The sequence below is a fragment of the Pleurodeles waltl genome, chromosome 11, assembly GCF_031143425.1.
Source record: "Pleurodeles waltl isolate 20211129_DDA chromosome 11, aPleWal1.hap1.20221129, whole genome shotgun sequence".
Taxonomy (NCBI): Eukaryota; Metazoa; Chordata; class Amphibia; order Caudata; family Salamandridae; genus Pleurodeles; species Pleurodeles waltl.
This window is the reverse complement of record NC_090450.1, coordinates 344,834,780-344,860,821: the sequence shown is the minus strand read 5'-3', so window position 1 is coordinate 344,860,821 and position 26,042 is coordinate 344,834,780. Positions and strand designations below refer to the sequence as shown.

Genomic DNA, 26,042 nt, shown 5'->3' with positions numbered 1-26,042 from the left:
TATGCATGATGACATCATGCCTAGGAGTTGTAATACCATCTTTGCCTGTATCTTTTGTGTTGGATACATGCGCTGTATGATGGTGTTGAAATTTTGAATTCTTTGTGGACTTGGAGTGGCTACTCCTTTTGATGTGTCTATTATGGCTCTCAGGTATTGTTGTACCTTGCGTGGCAGAATTTTGGATTTTGTGAAATTGACGGTGAACCCTAGTTTGAAGAGGGTTTGTATGATATGATTTGTGTGATTTGAGCACTCTATTAACGAATGGGCCTTGATTAGCCAGTCGTCTAGATATGGGAACACATGTATTTGCTGCCTTGTTATGTGTGCTGCGACTACTGCTAGACATTTGGTAAAGACTCTTGGTGCGGTTGTTAATCCGAAAGGCAGTACCTTGAATTGGTAATGTATTCCTTTGAATACAAACCTTAGGTATTTCCTGTGCGATGGGTGTATTGGTATATGGAAATAAGCATCCTTGAGGTCTAAAGTTGCCATGTAGTCGTGCAGTTTTAGCAATGGCAATACTTCTTGTAGTGTGACCATGTGGAAGTGGTCTGATTTGATGAAAGTGTTCACTACTCTGAGGTCTAGGATTGGTCTCAGCGTTTTGTCCTTCTTTGGTATCAGAAAGTACAGTGAGTAAACTCCTGTGTTTATTTGTGTGTTTGGCACTAATTCGATTGCATTCTTTTGCAATAGTGCCTGCACTTCTATCTCCAGGAGATTGGAATGGTGTGTTGTTAAATTTTGTGCTTTTGGTGGTATGTTTGGAGGGAATTGTAGAAATTCTATGCAATAACCATATTGGATAATTGCTAGAACCCAAGTGTCTGTAGTGATTTCCTCCCATGCTTTGTAATAATGACCTATTCTTCCCCCCACTGGTGTTGTGTGGAGGGGGTGAGTGACATGTGAGTCATTGTTTAGTAGTAGGGGTTTTGGGGCTTTGAAATCTCCCTCTATTTCTAGGGAATTGCCCTCCTCTATATTGTCCCCGAAAACCTCCTCTATACTGTCCCTGGTAAGTGGACGGTGTTGCTTGTGAGGTGCTGGCTTGTGTGCTTTGACCCCGAAACCCCCCTCGAAAGGGCGTTTTACGGAATGTGCTGTAATTCCCTCTGCTCTGCGGGGAGTAGAGTGCGCCCATGGCTTTGGCAGTGTCCGTATCTTTTTTGAGTTTCTCAATCGCTGTGTCCACTTCTGGACCGAACAGTTCTTTTTCATTAAAAGGCATATTGTAAAGAAATGGCTCCCTGTTGCAGTTACCCCCCACTTTTTGCCTGATACTGATGCTGACTTGACTGAGAAGTGTGCTGGGACCCTGCTAACCAGGCCCCAGCACCAGTGTTCTTTCACCTAAAATGTACCATTGTTTCCACAATTGGCACACCCTGGCATCCAGATAAGTCCCTTGTAACTGGTACCTCTGGTACCAAGGGCCCTGATGCCAGGGAAGGTCTCTAAGGGCTGTAGCATGTATTATGCCACCCTAGAGACCCCTCACTCAGCACAGACACACTGCTTACAAGCCTGTGTGTGCTGGTGAGAACCAAATGAGTAAGTCGACATGGCACTCCCCTCAGGGTGCCATGCCAGCCTCTCACTGCCTATGCAGTATAGGTAAGACACCCCTCTAGCAGGCCTTACAGCCCTAAGGCAGGGTGCACTATACCATAGGTGAGGGTACCAGTGCATGAGCACTGTGCCCCTACAGTGTCTAAGCAAAACCTTAGACATTGTAAGTGCAGGGTAGCCATAAGAGTATATGGTCTGGGAGTCTGTTTTACACGAACTCCACAGCACCATAATGGCTACACTGAAAACTGGGAAGTTTGGTATCAAACTTCTCAGCACAATAAATGCACACTGATGCCAGTGTACATTTTATTGTAAAATACACCACAGAGGGCACCTTAGAGGTGCCCCCTGAAACTTAACCGACTATCTGTGTAGGCTGACTAGTTTTAGCAGCCTGCCACAAACCGAGACATGTTGCTGGCCCCATGGGGAGAGTGCCTTTGTCACTCTGAGGCCAGTAACAAAGCCTGCACTGGGTGGAGATGCTAACACCTCCCCCAGGCAGGAATTGTCACACCTGGCGGTGAGCCTCAAAGGCTCACCTCCTTTGTGCCAACCCAGCAGGACACTCCAGCTAGTGGAGTTGCCCGCCCCCTCCGGCCAGGCCCCACTTTTGGCGGCAAGGCCGGAGAAAATAATGAGAAAAACAAGGAGGAGTCACTGGCCAGTCAGGACAGCCCCTAAGGTGTCCTGAGCTGAAGTGACTCTAACTTTTAGAAATCCTCCATCTTGCAGATGGAGGATTCCCCCAATAGGGGTAGGATTGTGACCCCCTCCCCTTGGGAGGAGGCACAAAGAGGGTGTACCCACCCTCAGGGCTAGTAGCCATTGGCTACTAACCCCCCAGACCTAAACACGCCCTTAAATTTAGTATTTAAGGGCTACCCTGAACCCTAGAAAATTAGATTCCTGCAACAAGAAGAAGGACTGCCCAGCTGAAAACCCCTGCAGCGGAAGACCAGAAGACGACAACTGCCTTGGCTCCAGAAACTCACCGGCCTGTCTCCTGCCTTCCAAAGATCCTGCTCCAGCGACGCCTTCCGAAGGGACCAGCGACCTAGACATCCTCTGAGGACTGCCCCTGCTTCGAAAAGACAAGAAACTCCCGAGGACAGCGGACCTGCTCCAAGAAAAGCTGCAACTTTGTTTCCAGCAGCTTTAAAGAACCCTGCAAGCTCCCCGCAAGAAGCGTGAGACTTGCAACACTGCACCCGGCGACCCCGACTCGGCTGGTGGAGATCCGACGCCTCAGGAGGGACCCCAGGACTACTCTGATACTGTGAGTACCAAAACCTGTCCCCCCTGAGCCCCCACAGCACCGCCTGCAGAGGGAATCCCGAGGCTTCCCCTGACCGCGACTCCTTGAACCTAAAGTCCCGACGCCTGGGAGAGACCCTGCATCCGCAGCCCCCAGGACCCGAAGGACCGGACTTTCACCGGAGAAGTGACCCCCAGGAGTCCCTCTCCCTTACCCAAGTGGAGGTTTCCCCGAGGAATCCCCCCCTTGCCTGCCTGCAGCGCTGAAGAGATCCCGAGATCTCTCATAGACTAACATTGCGAACCCGACGCTTGTTTCTACACTGCACCCGGCCGCCCCCGCGCCGCTGAGGGTGAAATTTCTGTGTGGGCTTGTGTCCCCCCCGGTGCCCTACAAAACCCCCCTGGTCTGCCCTCCGAAGACGCGGGTACTTACCTGCAAGCAGACCGGAACCGGGGCACCCCCTTCTCTCCATTCTAGCCTATGTGTTTTGGGCACCACTTTGAACTCTGCACCTGACCGGCCCTGAGCTGCTGGTGTGGTGACTTTGGGGTTGCTCTGAACCCCCAACGGTGGGCTACCTTGGACCAAGAACTGAACCCTGTAAGTGTCCTACTTACCTGGTAAAACTAACAAAAACTTACCTCCCCCAGGAACTGTGAAAATTGTACTAAGTGTCCACTTTTAAAACAGCTATTTGTCAATAACTTGAAAAGTATACATGCAATTTTGATGATTTGAAGTTCCTAAAGTACTTACCTGCAATACCTTTCGAATGAGATATTACATGTAGAATTTGAACCTGTGGTTCTTAAAATAAACTAAGAAAAGATATTTTTCTATATAAAAACCTATTGGCTGGATTTGTCTCTGAGTGTGTGTACCTCATTTATTGTCTTGTGTATGTACAACAAATGCTTAACACTACTCCTTGGATAAGCCTACTGCTCGACCACACTACCACAAAATAGACCATTAGTATTATCTATTTTTACCACTATTTTACCTCTAAGGGGAACCCTTGGACTCTGTGCATGCTATTCCTTACTTTGAAATAGCACATACAGAGCCAACTTCCTACACATATTGAGAACTGCTTGTTGAATCTCTGGTTTAAATCCAGACGTTCGGAGCCATGCATGCCTTCTGATAGTTACAGATGTATTAATTGTCCGTGCAGCTGTATCTGCAGCGTCCATGGAGGAACGTATCTGGTTGTTGGAGATGGTCTGTCCCTCCTCAACCACTTGTTTTGCCCTATTTTGGAAGTCTTTGGGCAGATGTTCAATGAGATGTTGCATCTCGTCCCAGTGGGCTCTGTCATAGCGCGCAAGTAGTGCCTGGGAGTTCGCGATGCGCCACTGGTTTGCAGCTTGTGCTGCGACTCTCTTACCAGCTGCATCGAACTTGCGGCTTTCTTTATCTGGGGGTGGTGCATCTCCAGATGTGTGAGAGTTGGCCCTTTTCCTAGCTGCTCCTACAACAACAGAGTCTGGTGGCAGCTGTGTTGTGATGAAAACCGGGTCCGTAGGAGGCGGCTTATACTTTTTTTCCACCCTTGGTGTGATTGCCCTACTTTTGACCGGGTCCTTAAATATGTCTTTTGCGTGCCGGAGCATACCAGGGAGCATAGGCAGGCTTTGGTAGGAGCTGTGGGTGGAGGAGAGTGTGTTGAACAAGAAATCATCCTCGACCTGTTCTGAGTGGAGGCTTACGTTGTGAAATTGTGCTGCTCTAGCCACCACCTGAGAGTACGCGGTGCTGTCTTCTGGTGGAGATGGTTTTGTAGGGTATGCCTCCGGGCTGTTATCTGACACTGGGGCGTCGTATAGGTCCCATGCGTCCTGATCTTGGTCACCCTGGCTCATGGTGGTGTGAGCTGGGGAGTGTGATGGCGTTTGTGCTGGTGAAACGTTAATTACGGGCGGAGGAGAGGGTGGTGGTGTAACTCTTTTCACCACTTTTGGTTGTGGTGCTTGTTCCGTCTGGAACTCCAACCTTCTCTTTCTCCTAATGGGGGGAAGGGTGCTTATTTTTCCTGTCCCCTGCTGAATGAAGATACGCTTTTGCGTATGGTCCACATCAGTTGCTTGTAGCTCTTCCTCAAACCTATGCTTTTGCATTTGGGAGGTTAGCGAGTGCTCTTCTGTATAAGAGCCTGAAGCTGGGTCGCTTGCAGTTTGTTTCGGCATCGAAACTTTGTCTGCGTGTTTTTTCGGCTCCTTTTCGGGGCCGAAACCTCTCGGCGTCGATCTGTTTCGGTGCCGCTGTCTCGGCGTCGAGCCGTGTCCACACCGGCATCTCGGTGTCGAGGCTTGTCTCCAGCACTTTCTCGGTCCCGAGAAGGCTGCGTGCCGGTGTCTCGACCGGAGTCGGACGATCTCGGCACTGTTTGGGCCTTTTTCGGTGCCGACGGTCGGTCACCGAATTTATGGGTCGAGCCATGGCCTGGTGGCAGTGGCGTCCCCTGGGCCTTGTAAATGTTTCTTTGTGTGGTTTTCAACGTCTTACTCACGGTTTGTGTATCGTCGAATCCTTCGGAGTCTGAGTCTTGGATCGAGAAGGTACCTTCCTCTTGTTCCTCGAACTCCCGTTGGGCTGTCGGTGCGGACGCCATTTGAAGTCTTCTGGCTCGACGGTCTCAGAGTGTTTTTCGGGACCGGAACGCACGACAGGCCTCGCAGGTGTCTTCGCTGTGCTCAGGTGACAGGCACAGGTTGCAGACCAAGTGTTGGTCTGTGTAGGGGTATTTATTGTGGCATTTGGGGCAGAAACGGAACGGGGTCCGTTCCATCGGCGTTCTTCAGCACGCGGTCGGGCCGACCAGGCCCCGACGGAGGATCGAAAAACTACCCCGAAGGGCACCGGAGCTCTTCGATCTTCGATGCGGTGTGGAATCTAAGTACGCCGATCCCGAACGCAACAATACCGACGAAAATCTTCCGAAATTAACTATTTTTTCCGTTCCGAAACTCGGAGCGACAGGAACACGTCCGAACCCGATGGCGGAAAAAAAACAATCGAAGATGGAGTCGACGCCCATGCGCAATGGAGACAAAAGGAGGAGTCACTCGGTCCCGTGACTCGAAAGACTTCTTCGAAGAAAAACAACTTGTAACACTCCGGCCCAACACCAGATGGCGAGCTATTGCAGAACATGCGTATCTACAGCGACAGATGCCATCGAACATATTTGTTTTTCCCCCTTTAATTAGCGCTAGCACTTCCAGCCACATCGGAAACCATTTTCTTTCCAGGTCCTGAGGCATGTTGAAAGCACAGTCCCCCATCATGCACAGGCAAACTGTAGGCAGGTGTCACTATGTCCATTGTGGGAAATCAGGTCTCTGTTTTTGTCCATACTCCTTCCCCCCTGCTTTCTGACTCCAAAGGGTCACCAGGACACATAGCAGAGATCTCAACTGACACCAGAATACAAAGCAGTTCTCTCTCCAGAAAATATTGAACTCAACTCATTTTGACATTATAAACACTCTGATCTGCTTAGTACACGTTCTTTGCAGCAGGCACATTAACTCTGCGCTCCCTTGTAAGGACTTAAAGCTTTCAATACACTAAAGTACTCTCTCTCTCTCTCCAGAAAGAACATAAATCGCCAGAGGTAGACATTCTTACATCATTAGCATTTCGTGATTTGCAGCAGCTGTGTTACTGCTTAGCCCTCTAAAGCGATCTTCTGCTTTGAAGAGTTATTTCCCCCCCCTCCCCGGCCTCCTGGAATGAGGATTTTTTTTTTAAGCACAATATTACAACTTTACTGAACTACTTAAACACCTTTGAAATTTGTGTACAGAGGGCACTTCAAAATCCTGTGCAGGCAGCCAACCCCAGCTCATGATGAAAATAGTCCAGTAAGAAGCTGAAATCCTGGCTTTGCTATGATACAATACTATTCAAGAGAGCATTCCAACTATAATATTGTCAAGTTGGAAGCCAGCCCTTGGAGTAGTATTCGTAAAGTTGACCAAATTCCAAGTTCAAAATGTGAATCGCTCATTTAGTTGGTTTATGCTTTGCATTCTGGGACTTGTAGTTTCATTTTAATAACGAGATACAAGCTGTGAACACAAAGCAGAAACCGGACTATATTAACTACACAAGTTTGAGTCTGTGAAACTTGATTTGTGTGTGCGTGTATTAATAAAACTAACCTCAAGGAGAGTGTATAGTTTATTATGTTGTACAATGGTCAATATCTTATAACTTATATTTCAGTTGAAGACTCAGGATCATTAATATCATTTAAGATGGCTACCCTCAAGCGTTTGAACAATCATGGATATTTTGTCAGACTGCAGTAAAGGGAAAGTGATCCAGTAAGCATGCATTCTTGGAGTACAATTATTTATTCATTGCCCCATGGGCAATGTCGCCTGTAGTAACTGCAAAGTAAATATTTGCACCTAATAGTAGCTTGTGTTTTAAGGGCCTTGATAAAAAAAAAAAAAACAGTAGGCCTGCTAGCCTTTTAGTTATACACAGGGCCAACGGAATTATGTGGCAGAAAGGATCAAACTATGCAGCAAGGTTGACCAATTTATGTAGCAAGAAAAGTCCAGTCATACATTCACAATGCCAATAGCTCACACTCCAGTAAATGTGAGACATATTGCATTGCAAATTCTTGTTCTAAATTAGTCTTGATTTTATTATTCGAGTGTCATTTATTGCCTCAATGAGCTTAGCACCACCCTCTGATAAGCATTACTACTCAACCACAACCATATTCTCTGCACAATGTACATTTTTCTAGTTCACCATATAGAAAGCCACCTTCCTACGCATCCCACCTGCAATGGTGAGCAGCTGCACATTTTGGGTTTTTGTACGCTGCCAACTAGAAAAACCTAAAAGGTCCAGACAGTTCTGAAAACCAGACATCTGAGGGAGTCCAGGGTGGTGCACTTCAAATCCACTCCATTTTCTTACCCACAATGCCCTGCAAACTGTTGACTAAACATACATTTTCCCTCAAGTGTGATGTAAAGTTCTGAAATCCATAGGAATCCTTGAGACCCTCACAGGTGAGTAGCGCACTCTATACATATTTTTGATTGATTGAATCCATAAAATTACTACCAGCCAGCATTGTCCCACTTTGGTCGATAAAAATGTGGTGCAACTTCTGTGATTGGGCCTAGTACAAACAGGAACGGATCCAGCTGAAATCAATAGAAGTCCCCAGACAAGGTCTCCCATTATCCTTGATTTGATAAGTTCATGTCACTGGCACTAAACCCAGCCACACAAGTGGTGCAGCATTTTTATCAGTGCAAGTGGGTCAACGCTGGGTGGTAAGAATTTTGTGGATTCCTGCATATTCAAGAACTTTCCACCACAGAAGCACACAAAGAAAATTTATGATTTCAGGCTAGGTTTGCAGGATACTGTGGGGTTATTAAAAAGGCTTGCTAGGTTTCCCTAGGCGATGGCTGAGCTAGGGCCAAAAAACCACAACTACCCCCATTTACTTAAAAAAAAAATACTACAAGTCAGCTTTGCGTCGAAAACGTTTATGTATCCATTTTGGTATGTTTCCTGTCACAGGCATAAGGCCTACCCAAACAAGTGGGGTACCATTTTTATTGGGAAAATTAGGGGAACACAGAATAGTTGAACAAGTGTTAGTACCGAAACAGAACTTCCAAACATGAAGATATGCCCTCACATGTACAATAAAGAACCCTGCCTTAGGGCTCAAAGCCTGATGTAGGGGTGACTAACATAATACATAGTGACTTTGGCATGGCACGCAACTGCCATGTCCCGTTTCCACTCGGGGTTTTCACCATGACATGCTGCATGTAGTTTGTATGGGGGTCTGAAGAAAACTGGACTTCTTAGCCGATGTCCTCCCACTTTTTGCCCCCCTTAGAACTACTGGATGCTGGTTTTTGACTGACAGTGCAGTGAAGGCTGCTAATGAGACCTCAGTGCTAGTACTATTTTCTTTAAAACAGGGAATGTCAAACTGTTTTACAATTGTCACAGGACAATATTTAAGGCTCTACTAAATGGTACTCCCCTGCTAACAAGAGTATGGGTACTAAAGAAGATCCCTAAGGGCTGCAGCATCTCTTATTCCACCCGGAGGGACCCATACATACATAGAACACAGCCTGTCATTGCAGAGGGTGTGCCATGATGCAAACTTTGAGTGAAAACGCGATATGGTGCACACCCAGTATGCCATGCCAAAAATCTCTTTATCTAGTTAATTTGTCACTCCTAGGGTAGGCCCTGAAGCCCCAAGGCAAGGGGCATTATATTTTATGCCAGGACATATCTACATGAGCAGATATACCCCTGTTGGGTCTGGTTCTATTACCAAACATTACAGGTGACCAGGTGTAGGAAGTTGGCTCTGTATGTGCTATTTCAAAGTAAGGAATAGCATGCACAGAGTCCAAGGGTTCCCCTTAGAGGTAAAATAGTGGCAAAAAGAGATAATACTAATGCTCTATTTTGTGGTAGTGTGGTCGAGCAGTAGGCTTATCCAAGGAGTAGTGTTAAGCATTTGTTGTACATACACACAGACAATAAATGAGGTACACACACTCAGAGACAAATCCAGCCAATAGGTTTTTGTATAGAAAAATATCTTTTCTTAGTTTATTTTAAGAACCACAGGTTCAAATTCTACATGTAATACCTCATTCGAAAGGTATTGCAGGTAAGTACTTTAGGAACTTCAAATCATCAAAATTGCATGTATACTTTTCAAGTTATTGACAAATAGCTATTTCAAAAGTGGACACTTAGTGCAATTTTCACAGTTCCTGGGGGAGGTAAGTTTTTGTTAGGTTAACCAGGTAAGTAAGACACTTACAGGGCTTAGTTCTTGGTCCAAGGTAGCCCACCGTTGGGGGTTCAGAGCAACCCCAAAGTCACCACACCAGCAGCTCAGGGCCGGTCAGGTGCAGAGTTCAACGTGGTGCCCAAAACACATAGGCTAGAATGGAGAGAAGGGGGTGCCCCGGTTCCGGTCTGCTTGCAGGTAAGTACCCGCGTCTTCGGAGGGCAGACCAGGGGGGTTTTGTAGGGCACCGGGGGGGACCCAAGCCCACACAGAAATTTCACCCTCAGCGGCGCGGGGGCGGCCGGGTGCAGTGTAGAAACAGGCGTCGGGTTTGTAATGGAAGTCAATGGGAGATCTCGGGATCTCTTCAGCGCTGCAGGCAGGCAAGGGGGGGGTTCCTCGGGGAAACCTCCACTTGGGCAAGGGAGAGGGACTCCTGGGGGTCACTTCTCCAGTGAAAGTCCGGTCCTTCAGGTCCTGGGGGCTGCGGGTGCAGGGTCTCTCCCAGGCGTCGGGACTTTAGGTTCAAAGAGTCGCGGTCAGGGGAAGCCTCGGGATTCCCTCTGCAGGCGGCGCTGTGGGGGCTCAGGGGGGACAGGTTTTGGTACTCACAGTATCAGAGTAGTCCTGGGGTCCCTCCTGAGGTGTTGGATCGCCACCAGCCGAGTCGGGGTCGCCGGGTGCAGTGTTGCAAGTCTCACGCTTCTTGCGGGGAGCTTGCAGGGTTCTTTAAAGTTGCTGGAAACAAAGTTGCAGCTTTTCTTGGAGCAGGTCCGCTGTCCTCTGGAGTTTCTTGTCTTTTCGAAGCAGGGGCAGTCCTCAGAGGATGTCGAGGTCGCTGGTCCCTTTGGAAGGCGTCGCTGGAGCAGGATCTTTGGAAGGCAGGGGACAGGCCGGTGAGTTTCTGGAGCCAAGGCAGTTGTCGTCTTCTGGTCTTCCGCTGCAGGGGTTTTCAGCTGGGCAGTCCTTCTTCTTGTAGTTGCAGGAATCTAATTTTCTAGGGTTCAGGGTAGCCCTTAAATACTAAATTTAAGGGCGTGTTTTAGGTCTGGGGGGTTAGTAGCCAATGGCTACTAGCCCTGAGGGTGGGTACACCCTCTTTGTGCCTCCTCCCAAGGGGAGGGGGTCACAATCCTAACCCTATTGGGGGAATCCTCCATCTGCAAGATGGAGGATTTCTAAAAGTTAGAGTCACTTCAGCTCAGGACACCTTAGGGGCTGTCCTGACTGGCCAGTGACTCCTCCTTGTTTTTCTCATTATTTTCTCCGGCCTTGCTGCCAAAAGTGGGGCCTGGCCGGAGGGGGCGGGCAACTCCACTAGCTGGAGTGTCCTGCTGGGTTGGCACAAAGGAGGTGAGCCTTTGAGGCTCACCGCCAGGTGTGACAATTCCTGCCTGGGGGAGGTGTTAGCATCTCCACCCAGTGCAGGCTTTGTTACTGGCCTCAGAGTGACAAAGGCACTCTCCCCATGGGGCCAGCAACATGTCTCGGTTTGTGGCAGGCTGCTAAAACTAGTCAGCCTACACAGATAGTCGGTTAAGTTTCAGGGGGCACCTCTAAGGTGCCCTCTGGGGTGTATTTTACAATAAAATGTACACTGGCATCAGTGTGCATTTATTGTGCTGAGAAGTTTGATACCAAACTTCCCAGTTTTCAGTGTAGCCATTATGGTGCTGTGGAGTTCGTGTTTGACAGACTCCCAGACCATATACTCTTATGGCTACCCTGCACTTACAATGTCTAAGGTTTTGTTTAGACACTGTAGGGGTACCATGCTCATGCACTGGTACCCTCACCTATGGTATAGTGCACCCTGCCTTAGGGCTGTAAGGCCTGCTAGAGGGGTGTCTTACCTATACTGCATAGGCAGTGAGAGGCTGGCATGGCACCCTGAGGGGAGTGCCATGTCGACTTACTCATTTTGTTCTCACTAGCACACACAGGCTTGAAAGCAGTGTGTCTGTGCTGAGTGAGGGGTCTCTAGGGTGGCATAAGACATGCTGCAGCCCTTAGAGACCTTCCTTGGCATCAGGGCCCTGGGTACTAGAAGTACCAGTTACAAGGGACTTATCTGAATGCCAGGGTGTGCCAATTGTGGATACAATGGTACATTTTAGGTGAAGGAACACTGGTGCTGGGGCCTGGTTAGCAGGGTCCCAGCACTCTTCTCAGTCAAGTCAGCATCAGTATCAGGCAAAAAGTGGGGGGTAACTGCAACAGGGAGCCATTTCTTTACACCAGGTTGCCACCACAAAGTATGTACTGGACCCTAGACATATTATATTACCCATCTACATGATGGCTGCACGGAAAATAGTAGTATCTGGTATCAAACAGCTCGTCTTAATAAATGCATTTATTATGACGTTCACCAAGAGGGCACCTTAAGAGTAACCCTTGAAACCAGACAGTAGCGTGCTGACTGGTTTTGACCAGTCTGCTAACTGACTAGAGTCTGAACCCCAGGAGGCTAGAGTCCCCGCTCTCAGAGTTCATAAACAATGCCTGTTCTGGCAGGAGGTTTTGTCATATACTCCAGAAGGATGGCTAGTATATCTGCATACCAAAGCCAGGAATTTTCTAGTCCCTGTGGCTTTGATAGGCGACCATAGCGTCTCCAGATTTGGGAGATGCAAACTTCTGCCCTGAGGTCCATCTAGCACCAGGACTGATGGGAAAAAAATTAGCTAGTCACACAGGTTGACCACACCCCTAAGATAGGAAGCCTGAAGTGAATACAAAAAGGAGAATTCCACCATCTTGTGTGTGATGGTATTAGGAACTCTGACCCTAAGAGTAAGTAGCCCAGTGGCTACTATCTTACACTCCTTGTAATGCCCCTAAATTTAGTATTCAGGGGCCTCCTGACACCAGAAAAGCAGGTCACATCAATACTTTGACTAATGGAAACCAAAGAAGGACCAAGAGAGTAAGAACAGAAGCTCTGGCACCAAAGATTGGCGCCAAATCCTGCCAGGCTGCTTGCACTTAAACAATTGCTGGGATGAAGTTAAAGAGCTGGACAACCTCCCCAAACCTGTGGAGGACTGTCCAGCACCTCAAAAACCAGGAAAGAATTCCCATGGAGGAGAGGAGCTGCTTCCCTGCATCTCGAGGAACTGCTAGCAAAATCCAGAAGTCTGTCCTGCTGGCCATCAGGCTGCTGAGGGAGCATTCCAGGACGGGGAGCTTCAAAGGCCTACCCACCCTTTGCAATTCGACCCAGGCCTCTCCAAATGGTGTAGGAGGTCGACCTACAGTTCCTGACCCTACTTTCGACGGCAGGATTGGCAGGAAAATTTATTAAATCAGGAGGAGTGCCCACCTCACGCCAGTCCCACCCCTAAGGTGGATGAGCTGAAGTGGACACTACTTTTAAAAATTCGTCCATCTTGCATGTAAGGAATTAAGCAAATAGGCTTAGGGCTATGGCACTTCCCTGCAGAAGTGGTCATAAAAAGGGTGTAATCACCTTAAGGGTGGTAGGCCCATTGGCTACTCCCTGGCATTTCCTTTAACGGCCCTCAATTCAGTATTTGGGTGGTAGTCATGAACCCTATAATCAGATTCCTGCAACCTAAGAACAACCGGACCTGTCACCAGCAGAGAAGACTTAAGACGCCTACTATCCTACTAGCCATACTATCCTATCTGCAGCCTTCAAAGAAACCTGTACTCTGAAGAAGACAGTCGTGCAGCCCAGCGACCTCCAAAGCCTTGGGAGGACTGCCTGCCTTCGAAAGATCAAGAACTCCTGTGGACAGTGGTCGTGTCCAGAAAAAATAATCTTTAAAGAAAAGGAAGCCTGCCTGAGGAACAGCGAAACGAGAAGCCCCTAGCCTGAGTCCATGTGGCCCACCTGTGCAGTGAAGGTCCCCCAGTGCTACCGACCAAGAGTCTACTGTGAGCTGACCCCTACCGGGCTCCCCAGCAACATCTGCAGCCTACATCACAGGGATTTCCCTGACCCCAACCTGCCTGGTGAGCTGTTTCAGAAGTCTCAAGGTACACCTTCACCCAGAGCCCGTGGGCCTTTGGGAGCTGAACCAACACTGTCCCTAAGACGCCTGGCATTTCAACTTACCTGGGCAGCCTCCAAGACACAGCCTGCAGCCCGTTTCTGGAAGTCATCTCCTCCACTGAAAAATACTGGGTGCCCAACGCTGTGTTTGCACTCTGCACAGAGCCTCCCGTGAGTCGCTGAGAGTATAAGTTGGTTGCTAACTTGCGGCGCGCCCCCGTATCCAATTCAACGCCAGGCGATAAACCTCTGACCCCTCTACTATCCCATGAGCATCACTGAAGCAAACACCTATGGTCTCCATTGGAAAGCATTGGCTGGCCACCCAACACCATGTTGGCACTCTGCACCCAGCTGCCCCTGTGCCGCAGAGGGTGTACGTTTGGTGCCAACTTGTGTGCCCCACCACCCACCCACCCACCGCTGGTAGTTACCTGTGAGCAGCCTGTTAACTCCCACTACCCTGCCCCTCCATTGACTAACATTGAGCACCGACTTAAACTTCAACCTCTGCACCCAGCTGCCCTTTTGCCGCTCCGGATGCGCCTTGGATTCAGAATGATCAAATAAATGTCCTGATAAAGAAGAGTCACAAAGATTAAGCCCCTAAATGTCAACAATTCTATAACTTGACAGATCATGAAAAGCACACATTTTTATTATAACTGCAGTTTACCTACAGTGCCAGCCAGAAGGCATCTGTTTGGTGTTTGCATCATTAGGATTGATTGATTTTTAATAAGTAGATATACGAGTACAATAGGTGCCTAGAGAATTATTGTTTACAAAAATATATTTGTAAAAGACATGCAAAGAAATTGTTGTACTGTCCACTCAAAGATCTATTACATTTATTGTGTCATGAATATTTATAATAAAATAACTTGCCTAAAAATATCCTATAGAAGTGATTAAATCACATTGTGAGGATGTAAACTCACATATGGTAAACACTTACTCGCTTGTTGCACATGAGGAATCTGCCAGTTACCAGGGAGAGTCACTCCAGTATCTGAATACAGTGGAACAGTTAAACAGGCCAGTTTGCCTAAACTATAACCACCTAAGAGTCTAGCTCACAGCCTGGACCAAAGTGCAGTAGTGGACATCACTGAGGTTGTGAATCAAACATTAGGCAACCACAGACATCAGAGCTAGACTAATCTAACCATAGAGGCAAAATGCTGAGAAATTACAGTATACTTGTGAGATACTGAAAAATGTGTGGAGACAAATCTTCCTTGAGGGAGATGTTATAACTTGTTTAAGTACTGAAAATGCCATAAGGTTTAAATACAAAACACTTTAAAGTAGGTTTGTGGTAGTCCATTCACAAGTAAGATTCCTCCCTCTAATCTTAGGGGAGCTGAACATGGTCACGTAAGCACACAACAAGTCTACATACCTTCTCCTCATAAATCTTCTTGATACGAGCTACAGCCTGGGCAAGCTGTTCCTTCTCGCCCGTGAAGACGATCTCGGTCTTATTGACACTTGGGGGTGGAATGTTGATGCGAGTCCCAGTCTCCTGCATGATGTCGCCCACCAGTTTATTGTAGGGACCAGCAATGAAGGGATGGTAAACCTTCTCCACTTCTAGGCGTTCCACGGCACGCTTATCCTGGTGGATATAGAGAAAGAAAGCTAATGAAAAGCAAGTGATTCAAAGACTGAAAAAAACTGCACTGACATCACAGAAACTTACCTGCTCGGCGGAGATCAGCAGGATCTCATGCCGTGCCTTCTCAATGCCTTCCTTCGTGCCAGTGATCTTTATCTGGTTGCTGGTGTCTTCAGGGCGAGGGATCTGGATCTTGGTGGCAGTTTTGAGCTCCAGGTCCTGCAACTTTTCACCATTCTTGCCAATGACAAAACGATGGTGCTCCTTCGGTATGCCAACGGTTGCAGAGGCCTGAAAAAGAACATCCTACGTTACACTTTCCAAAATCAGGTAAAAGTCCAAAGACCACTCGCCATTCAAAAAGTATTCATAACACAGAAGTAAAACCTGATGTAATAAATCGCTGAAAAAAAAAAAGAAAATTCCAATTTAAAAATTCTCAGAAGAAGCATATGGTAAGGGGGTATTTCATGCCACAAAGAAATCCTAATGTCTTCTTTTTCTTCACATCAAAGTTAGTAGCCACATAGAGCAAATTAAACCAGTGTACAGTTGATAATATACAACTACAAGTCCAAAACATCAACTCAGACTACCAGGACAGCACAAATCTGTAGCTATACTGTTCCACAAGATCGGAAAATGGGAACATCATTAACAGATTCAAGAAAAGTCAGGATATGTAGAACATTTAATATTAACTGTCAAATACGCTGCAGAGTTAATCAAACATGAATTTCATCAAATGCAAAAACGAGAAACATTTCCCTTTTTTGACGCAAAATACGATCAACAGACTAACAAAAGTTGAGGAAGAAATCTATCTTATGGCAAATATCGGTTTCCATTCCTGGCCAAGTCGAAGCTATCTTGGATGGCAAGACGTTTTGCCTGAAAATAGCTCACTTGTGTGCCCACCCACATGCTATCATTCAGTCGTACATAAAGCCCTACAACATGCACACAATCAGTAAAAACAGACAACAAACCTTTTCTGCAGGAGCGAATGGGCCATTTGACTACCCAGAGAAAGACAACCCGATTTGTTGCAGTAAAACCTTTAGGCACTAAAGCTAGCCACATCTCTCAATGGGTGACAATACAAGGGGACAGCAACGTAGTGTTGTTCACCTGCTAAATGACGAATTCCGTCCTTCTGGGGGGCCAAAGGATCAACCAAGCAGATCTGGTCTACAATAACTGTTTGCTTTTCGATTCAAACAAAATCATAAAGCAAGGAGTTATGAGGTGATCCCAAACTGTGGCTGCATTATGTCCAGATAGGGGATCTGGGAAGTGTTAAAGGATTCCTCTGTCACAAGGAGTTATAATGGTGGGCCTGAGATAAGTGACCGTGTTCCTTATTCCTTCAAGGGGCAGACTGAATCCTTAGCAATGATGGGCTGGCTGGTTCGCTAAGACTTGCAGAAAGGCGTGAGTTAAAGTATAGTATAGGAAACTATGGTATCCTTTACATTTAATGAGCTATAAATTAAAATGTGAACACTACAAAAAACAACAAAAAACTCAAATACTGGTTACCACTAGAACATCAGGCTTTCTCAGAATACTTCAGCAGTGTTACTTAAACTCACTGCCGACACCTGGATTGCCTATAAATGTATCGGTGTGGTCCGAAAAATGACCGCTACTTACGTTTCCACTGAACAAAGTGATTGTCTCAATTCTCACAGAAGCAAGGTCTAGCCCTACTCAGACCCTTACTACTTAGGGGATGACTCAGTTCTCTTTATGTAAGAAAAACGTTTGCTAAGAAGTGCCCGTATTAACGCCTTGGAGGTGCTGCTACAGACACCACTGTAAACAAAACATGGGTTACTCAAAGATACATATTTCAGTGTAAAGATTCAATAACAGCTATGCTATATGCAAAAGTGGAAAAAGACTGAGAAATACACACAAATCTACACCACCCCACCCCCGTTCTGGTTAGTAATAACTTTTTTTTTTTTTTTTTTTTTTAATTGACGATAAAGTTCAGGGGAAGCCAGCAACATGAGCATAAAAATAAAACATGTCTCATTATCACAAAAATTTACTTATAATAGTGCCAAACTGATTTGACGAAATGTGTATTAATTGAACAGTGTGTTAAAATTTAACTCCAGGGGAAAAGACGACAAAATATAGTGGTTAGGTACTAGACTGAAGTAGACATCTATCCACAGAGTTTATTGCACATTGTGTTTTCAAGCAAATCACTTCACAGTGCCTCATTTTCTTTCAGTGACCAATTTGTGAACGCCATGAAGAAATTCATTCCAGGATATGCGCTTGTAAAGAAATGGCTCCCTGTTGCAGTTACCCCCCACTTTTTGCCTGATACTGATGCTGACTTGACTGAGAAGTGTGCTGGGACCCTGCTAACCAGGCCCCAGCACCAGTGTTCCTTCACCTAAAATGTACCATTGTATCCACAATTGGCACACCCTGGCATTCAGATAAGTCCCTTGTAACTGGTACTTCTAGTACCAAGGGCCCTGATGCCAAGGAAGGTCTCTAAGGGCTGCAGCATGTCTTATGCCACCCTAGAGACCCCTCACTCAGCACAGACACACTGCTTACAAGCCTGTGTGTGCTAGTGAGAACAAAATGAGTAAGTCGACATGGCACTCCCCTCAGGGTGCCATGCCAGCCTCTCACTGCCTATGCAGTATAGGTAAGACACCCCTCTAGCAGGCCTTACAGCCCTAAGGCAGGGTGCACTATACCATAGGTGAGGGTACCAGTGCATGAGCACTGTGCCCCTACAGTGTCTAAACAAAACCTTAGACATTGTAAGTGCAGGGTAGCCATAAGAGTATATGGTCTGGGAGTCTGTCAAACACGAACTCCACAGCACCATAATGGCTACACTGAAAACTGGGAAGTTTGGTATCAAACTTCTCAGCACAATAAATGCACACTGATGCCAGTGTACATTTTATTGTAAAATACACCCCAGAGGGCACCTTAGAGGTGCCCCCTGAAACTTAACCGACTATCTGTGTAGGCTGACTAGTTCTAGCAGCCTGCCACAAACCGAGACATGTTGCTGGCCCCATGGGGAGAGTGCCTTTGTCACTCTGAGGCCAGTAACAAAGCCTGCACTGGGTGGAGATGCTAACACCTCTCCCAGGCAGGAATTGTCACACCTGGCGGTGAGCCTCAAAGGCTCACCTCCTTTGTGCCAACCCAGCAGGACACTCCAGCTAGTGGAGTTGCCCGCCCCCTCCGGCCAGGCCCCACTTTTGGCGGCAAGGCCGGAGAAAATAATGAGAAAAACAAGGAGGAGTCACTGGCCAGTCAGGACAGCCCCTAAGGTGTCCTGAGCTGAGGTGACTAACTTTTAGAAATCCTCCATCTTGCAGATGGAGGATTCCCCCAATAGGGTTAGGATTGTGACCCCCTCCCCTTGGGAGGAGGCACAAAGAGGGTGTACCCACCCTCAGGGCTAGTAGCCATTGGCTACTAACCCCCCAGACCTAAACACGCCCTTAAATTTAGTATTTAAGGGCTACCCTGAACCCTAGAAAATTAGATTCCTGCAACAAGAAGAAGGACTGCCCAGCTGAAAACCCCTGCAGCGGAAGACCAGAAGACGACAACTGCCTTGGCTCCAGAAACTCACCGGCCTGTCTCCTGCCTTCCAAAGATCCTGCTCCAGCGACGCCTTCCGAAGGGACCAGCGACCTCGACATCCTCTGAGGACTGCCCCTGCTTCGAAAAGACAAGAAACTCCCGAGGACAGCGGACCTGCTCCAAGAAAAGCTGCAACTTTGTTTCCAGCAGCTTCAAAGAACCCTGCAAGCTCCCCGCAAGAAGCGTGAGACTTGCAACACTGCACCCGGCGACCCCGACGCGGCTGGTGGAGATCCGACACCTCAGGAGGGACCCCAGGACTACTCTGATACTGTGAGTACCAAAACCTGTCCCCCCTGAGCCCCCACAGCGCCGCCTGCAGAGGGAATCCCGAGGCTTCCCCTGACCGCGACTCTTTGAACCTAAAGTCCCGACGCCTGGGAGAGACCCTGCACCCGCAGCCCCCAGGACCTGAAGGACCGGACTTTCACTGGAGAAGTGACCCCCAGGAGTCCCTCTCCCTTGCCCAAGTGGAGATTTCCCCGAGGAATCCCCCCCTTGCCTGCCTGCAGCGCTGAAGAGATCCCGAGATCTCTCATAGACTAACATTGCGAACCCAACGCTTGTTTCTACACTGCACCCGGCCGCCCCCGCGCCGCTGAGGGTGAAATTTCTGTGTGGACTTGTGTCCCCCCCGGTGCCCTACAAAACCCCCCTGGTCTGCCCTCCGAAGACGCGGGTACTTACCTGCCAGCAGACCGGAACCGGGGCACCCCCTTCTATCCATTCTAGCCTATGCGTTTTGGGCACCACTTTGAACTCTGCACCTGACCGGCCCTGAGCTGCTGGTGTGGTGACTTTGGGGTTGCTCTGAACCCCCAACGGTGGGCTACCTTGGACCAAGAACTAAGCCCTGTAAGTGTCTTACTTACCTGGTTAACTTAACAAATACTTACCTCCCCTAGGAACTGTGAAAATTGCACTAAGTGTCCACTTTTAAAACAGCTATTTGTCAATAACTTGAAAAGTATACATGCAATTTTTATGATTTGAAGTTCCTAAAGTACTTACCTGCAATACCTTTCGAAGGAGCTATTACATGTAGAATTTGAACCTGTGGTTCTTAAAATAAACTAAGAAAAGATATTTTTCTATATAAAAACCTATTGGCTGGATTTGTCTCTGAGTGTGTGTACCTCATTTATTGTCTATGTGTATGTACAACAAATGCTTAACACTACTCCTTGGATAAGCCTACTGCTCGACCACACTACCACAAAATAGAGCATTAGTATTATCTATTTTTACCACTATTTTACCTCTAAGGGGAACCCTTGGACTCTGTGCATGCTATTCCTTACTTTGAAATAGCACATACAGAGCCAACTTCCTACAGCGCTATATTGTTCATTAGGTAACAGAGCTTCACATTCAACACCACTCATCTTCTAAAGAAGGTCCATAAGAAATCTATGTAAGTGGATGTGTAACAACTTAGTTAGAATACATCTGTGTTAGTACTTGTGTTTAAGAAATGTAATTACATTTAATTAACATTTTAATACGTATAATTCAATACAGTGATACATAACGTTTTAAGTTGAAACACAAATGTTAAAGAAATATTTTTAAAGAATAGGACACGCGCAAACAGGTAGAAGCCTCTGTGGATTGTGGCTTGAATCCTCCTCTAAATTGGTGCCTACGAAAGGAGCCTCTGTGAGGTGCTGTATATAAGTCTTCCATTTTTTTTTTTAGCAGTGTCTGAGTCCTTCCCGAGTTTTTCTATTGTGGTGTCAACAACCGGCCAAAACAAGTGTTTGTTTTCATTTATTTATTTTTTAAATCGAAAGGCATATTCAATACTGCCTGCTGTATGTCTGGCTTAAATCCAGAGGAACGTAGCCATGCCTGTCTGCGTTTGGTGACAGCAGTATTCATGCTTCTAGCTGCTGTATCTGCAGCATCAAGAGCAGACCGTATTTGGTTATTACTTATGGCCTGTCCCTCCCTCAACAATTTGTTGAGCTCTTTTTTTGGTGCTCTTTTGGCAGGTATTTTAACAGCTCCTTCATCTCGTCCCAGTGGGCTCTATCATACTTTGTTAACAAAGCTTGTGAGTTCGCAATTAGCCATTGGTTAGCTGCTTGTGTAGCTACCCTCTTGCCAGCAACACTTCGTTTCCTACTGTCAGGCGGAGGGGCATCCCCTGACAACTGACCATTGGCCCTTTTTGTAGCGGCACTCAACCACTGAGACTGGAGGTACTGGGTGGGTAATGTATGTAGGTTTTGTAGGTGTAGGCTTATATTTTGTCGATGCGGGGTGATAAAACCCTAGCTTTAACCAGCTAAACTGAATCTCATCCGCATGTTTTATCATACCAGGTAGCATTGGGAGGCACTGGTATCATGAGTGCGTGGAGGCTAAGGTATTAAAAAGGGAAATAATCTTCCAAATGCTCACTGTGCCTAAGTACCCTGTGGTACGCTGCTGCCCGAGAACTAACCTGAGTATATCAGTAGTGTCTTCTGGTGGGGAAGGTTTGGAAGGATAAAAGTCCGGGTCATTAGCAGGTATAGGATCTGTGTACGGTAATGCCTCCTTGGCATGGTTACCCCCTGACTTTTTGCCTCTGCTGATGCCAAATTATGATTTGAAAGTGTGCTGGGACCCTGCTAGCCAGGCCCCAGCACCAATGTTCTTTGCCTAAACTGTACCTTTGTCTCCACAATTGGCACAACCCTGGCACTCAGGTAAATCCCTTGTAACTGGTACCGCTGGTACCAAGAGCTGTGATGCCAGAGAAGGTCTCTAAGGGCTGCAGCATGTCTTAGCTTGTGTGTGCTGGTGGGGAGAAAATGACTGTTGACATGGCACTCCCCTCAGAGTGCCATGCCAACCTCACACTGCCTGTGGCATAGGTAAGTCACCCCTCTAGCAGGCCTTACAGCCCTAAGGCAGGGTGCACTATACCACAGGTGAGGGCATATGTGTATTCTCCCTGTTTTAGTAAGGGGACTACATCTTGTAGTGTCACCATATGAAAGTGTTCTGATTTGATGTATAGGTTGAGAGTCCTGAGATCTAATACTGGCCTTAGCGTTTTGTCCTTTTTGGGAATCAGGAAGTACAGGGAATATACCCGTTCCTTTTTGTTGATGAGGTACTAGTTCTATGGCTTGTTTTGTTAATAGTGCCTGCACCTTTATTTGTAACATTTTTAAATGTCGCGACAATAGTTTGTGCGCTCTTGGGGGAATAACTGATTGAAAATGTGTGAATGCTATGAAGTAGCCATGTTGGATAATTGATAGAACCCATGTGTCCGTTGTCATGTCTGCCCATTGATTGTGGAACATTTCTAGTCTTCCTCCCACAGGTGATGTGTGTTGGGGGAAGGTGATGGCAAAGTCCCTGTTTGGTGTTAGTGGCTTGCTTTGTAGGCTGAAATTTTTCCCTGGATCTTGGAAATTGCCCTCTGAAGGACCCTCAAAACCCCCCTCTCTGATACTGTGGCTGGTATGAAGGCTCTGACTGTGAGGTGGATGATTCTGATGGCTGTGGCATGAACCCCCCCAATACTACGGTTTTCTAAAATGTCCCTCTGTATTGGGATGAGTAAAGCGCTCCCATCGCTTTGGCTGTATCAGTGTCCTTCATCTTTTCTATAGCGGTGTCCACTTGTGTGCCAAATAGCTGTTGCTGGTTGAATGGCATGTTAAACCGCCTGCTGAATCTCCGGTTTGAAACCTGACGATCTAAGCCATGCGTGGCGTCTAATTGTCACTGCAGTGTTTACTGTTCTTGCAGCAGTATCGGCTGAATCCAATGCAGAACTGATTTGATTATTAGTTATTGCTTGTCCCTTTACTACTTGCTGAGCTCTTTTTTGGTATTCTTTGGGGACATGTTGAATGATGTCACTCATCTTGTCCCAATGAGCTCTGTCATATCTTGCGAGGAGGGCCTGATAGTTCGCTATGCGCCACTGATTGGCTGCTTGAGCCGCTACTCTCTTTCCTGCTGCATCAAACTTTTTACTCTCTGTAGGAGGTTGGCTCTGTATGTGCTATTTCAAAGTAAGGAATAGCATGCACAGAGTCCAAGGGTTCCCCTTAGAGGTAAAATAGTGGTAAAAAGAGATAATACTAATGCTCTATTTTGTGGTAGTGTGGTCGAGCAGTAGGCTTATCCAAGGAGTAGTGTTAAGCATTTGTTGTACATACACAGACAATAAATGAGGTACACACACTCCGAGACAAATCCAGCCAGTAGGTTTTGTTATAGAAAAATATCTTTTCTTAGTTTATTTTAAGAACCACAGGTTCAAATTTAACATGTAATATCTTGTTTGAAAGGTAAGTACATTAGGAACTTTGAATCATTTCAATTGCATGTATACTTTTCAAGTTATTCACAAATAGCTATTTTAAAAGTGGACACAGTGCAATTTTCACAGTTCCTGGGGGAGGTAAGTTGTTGTTAGTTTTACCGGGTAAGTAAGACACTTACAGGGTTCAGTTCTTGGTCCAAGGTAGCCCACCGTTGGGGGTTCAGAGCAACCCCAAAGTTACCACACCAGCAGCTCAGGGCCGGTCAGGTGCAGAGTTCAAAGTGGTGCCCAAAACGCATAGGCTTCAATGGAGAGAAGGGGGTGCCCCGGTTCCAGTCTGCCAGCAGGTAAGTACCCGCGTCTTCGGAGGGCAGACCAGGGGGGTTTTGTAGGGCACCGGGGGGGGACACAAGCCCACACAGAAATTTCACCCTCAGCGGCGCGGGGGCGGCCGGGTGCAGTGTTAGAACAAGCGTCGGGTTCGCAATGGAAGTCAATGAGAGATCAAGGGATCTCTTCAGCGCTGCAGGCAGGCAAGGGGGGGGCTTCCTCGGGGAAACCTCCACTTGGGCAAGGGAGAGGGACTCCTGGGGATCACTTCTGCAGTGAAAGTCCGGTCCTTCAGGTCCTGGGGGCTGCGGGTGCAGGGTCTTTTCCAGGCGTCGGGACTTAGGTTTCAGAGAGTCGCGGTCAGGGGAAGCCTCGGGATTCCCTCTGCAGGCGGTGCTGTGGGGGCTCAGGGGGGACAGGTTTTGGTACTCACAGTCGTAGAGTAGTCCGGGGGTCCTCCCTGAGGTGTTGGTTCTCCACCAGCCGAGTCGGGGTCGCCGGGTGCAGTGTTGCAAGTCTCACGCTTCTTGCGGGGAGATTGCAGGGTTCTTTAAAGCTGCTTCTTTGGATAAAGTTGCAGTCTTTTTGGAGCAGGTCCGCTGTCCTCGGGAGTTTGTCGTCGTCGAAGCAGGGCAGTCCTCAGAGGATGCAGAGGTCGCTGGTCCCTTTGGAAGGCGTCGCTGGAGCAGAGTTCTTTGGAAGGCAGGAGACAGGCCGGTGAGTTTCTGGAGCCAAGGCAGTTGCTGTCTTCTGGTCTTCCTCTGCAGGGGTTTTCAGCTAGGCAGTCCTTGTTGTTGCAGGAATCTAATTTTCTAGGGTTCAGGGTAGCCCTTAAATACTAAATTTAAGGGCGTGTTTAGGTCTGGGGGGTTAGTAGCCAATGGCTACTAGCCCTGAGGGTGGGTACACCCTCTTTGTGCCTCCTCCCAAGGGGAGGGGGTCACAATCCTAACCCTATTGGGGGAATCCTCCATCTGCAAGATGGAGGATTTCTAAAAGTTAGAGTCACCTCAGCTCAGGACACCTTAGGGGCTGTCCTGTCTGGCCAGTGACTCCTCCTTGTTATTCTCATTATTTTCTCCGGCCTTGCCGCCAAAAGTGGGGGCCGGGGCCGGAGGGGGCGGGCAACTCCACTAGCTGGAGTGTCCTGCGGTGCTGTGACAAAGGGGTGAGCCTTTGAGGCTCACCGCCAGGTGTTACAGCTCCTGCCTGGGCGAGGTGTTAGCATCTCCACCCAGTGCAGGCTTTGTTACTGGCCTCAGAGTGACAAAGGCACTCTCCCTATGGGGCCAGCAACATGTCTCTAGTGTGGCAGGCTGCTGGAACCAGTCAGCCTACACAGATAGTCGGTTAAGTTTCAGGGGGCACCTCTAAGGTGCCCTCTGTGGTGTATTTTACAATAAAATGTACACTGGCATCAGTGTGCATTTATTGTGCTGAGAAGTTGGATACCAAACTTCCCAGTTTTCAGTGTAGCCATTATGGTGCTGTGGAGTTCGTGCAAAACAGACTCCCAGACCATATACTCTTATGGCTACCCTGCACTTACAATGTCTAAGGTTTTGTTTAGACACTGTAGGGGTACCATGCTCATGCACTGGTACCCTCACCTATGGTATAGTGCACCCTGCCTTAGGGCTGTAAGGCCTGCTAGAGGGGTGGCTGACCTATACTTGCATAGGCAGTGAGAGGCTGGCATGGCACCCTGAGGGGAGTGCCATGTCGACTTACTCGTTTTGTTCTCACTAGCACACACAAGCTGGCAAGCAGTGTGTCTGTGCTGAGTGAGAGGTCTCCAGGGTGGCATAAGACATGCTGCAGCCCTTAGAGACCTTCCTTGGCATCAGGGCCCTTGGTACTAGAAGTACCAATTACAAGGGACTTATCTGGATGCCAGGGTCTGCCAATTGTGGATACAAAAGTACAGGTTAGGGAAAGAACCCTGGTGCTGGGGCCTGGTTAGCAGGCCTCAGCACACTTTCAATTGTAAACATAGCATCAGCAAAGGCAAAAAGTCAGGGGGCAACCATGCCAAGGAGGCATTTCCTTACACTCTCCTTATCTGGAGGGGGTGCATCTCCAGATGACTGGGAGTTGACCCGTTTTCTCGTTGCGCTGACCTCTACTGAGTAAGGGGGCAGCTGCGGGGTGATAAATAACAAGTCTGATGGTGGTGCTTTATATTTCTTCTCCACCCTTGGAGTTATGGGCCTTCCCTTAACAGGCTCATGGAAAATCTGTTGGGCATGTATAATCATGCCTGGGAGCATGGGTAAACTTTGATATGATGTATGCGTAGAAGACAAGGTATTAAAAAGAAAGTCATCCTCCAGTGGTTCGGTGTGCAAACTCACATTGTGGAAAGCAGCAGCCCTAGCCAAGACCTGTGCGTAGGAGGTGCTATTTTCAGGTGGAGAGGGTTTAGACGGATAGCACTCCGGGCTAATGTCTGACACAGGGTCATCAGAGAGGTCCCATGGGTCTGTATCC

General features: G+C 47.7%; 1 protein-coding gene across 2 annotated transcripts in view; it reads right to left on the bottom strand.

Annotated features, from left to right (window-relative positions):
• HDLBP (high density lipoprotein binding protein) overlaps window positions 1-26,042 on the bottom strand; it is a 671,758-nt gene that overhangs the window by 482,040 nt on the left and 163,676 nt on the right. For both annotated transcript variants that reach the window (XM_069213644.1, XM_069213643.1), the window contains exons 6-7: window positions 15,389-15,595; window positions 15,089-15,304 (exon numbers count right to left, since the gene is read on the bottom strand). In XM_069213644.1, the coding sequence (XP_069069745.1) occupies window positions 15,089-15,304; window positions 15,389-15,595 (423 nt within the window). The remainder of the gene's footprint in view (window positions 1-15,088; window positions 15,305-15,388; window positions 15,596-26,042) is intronic.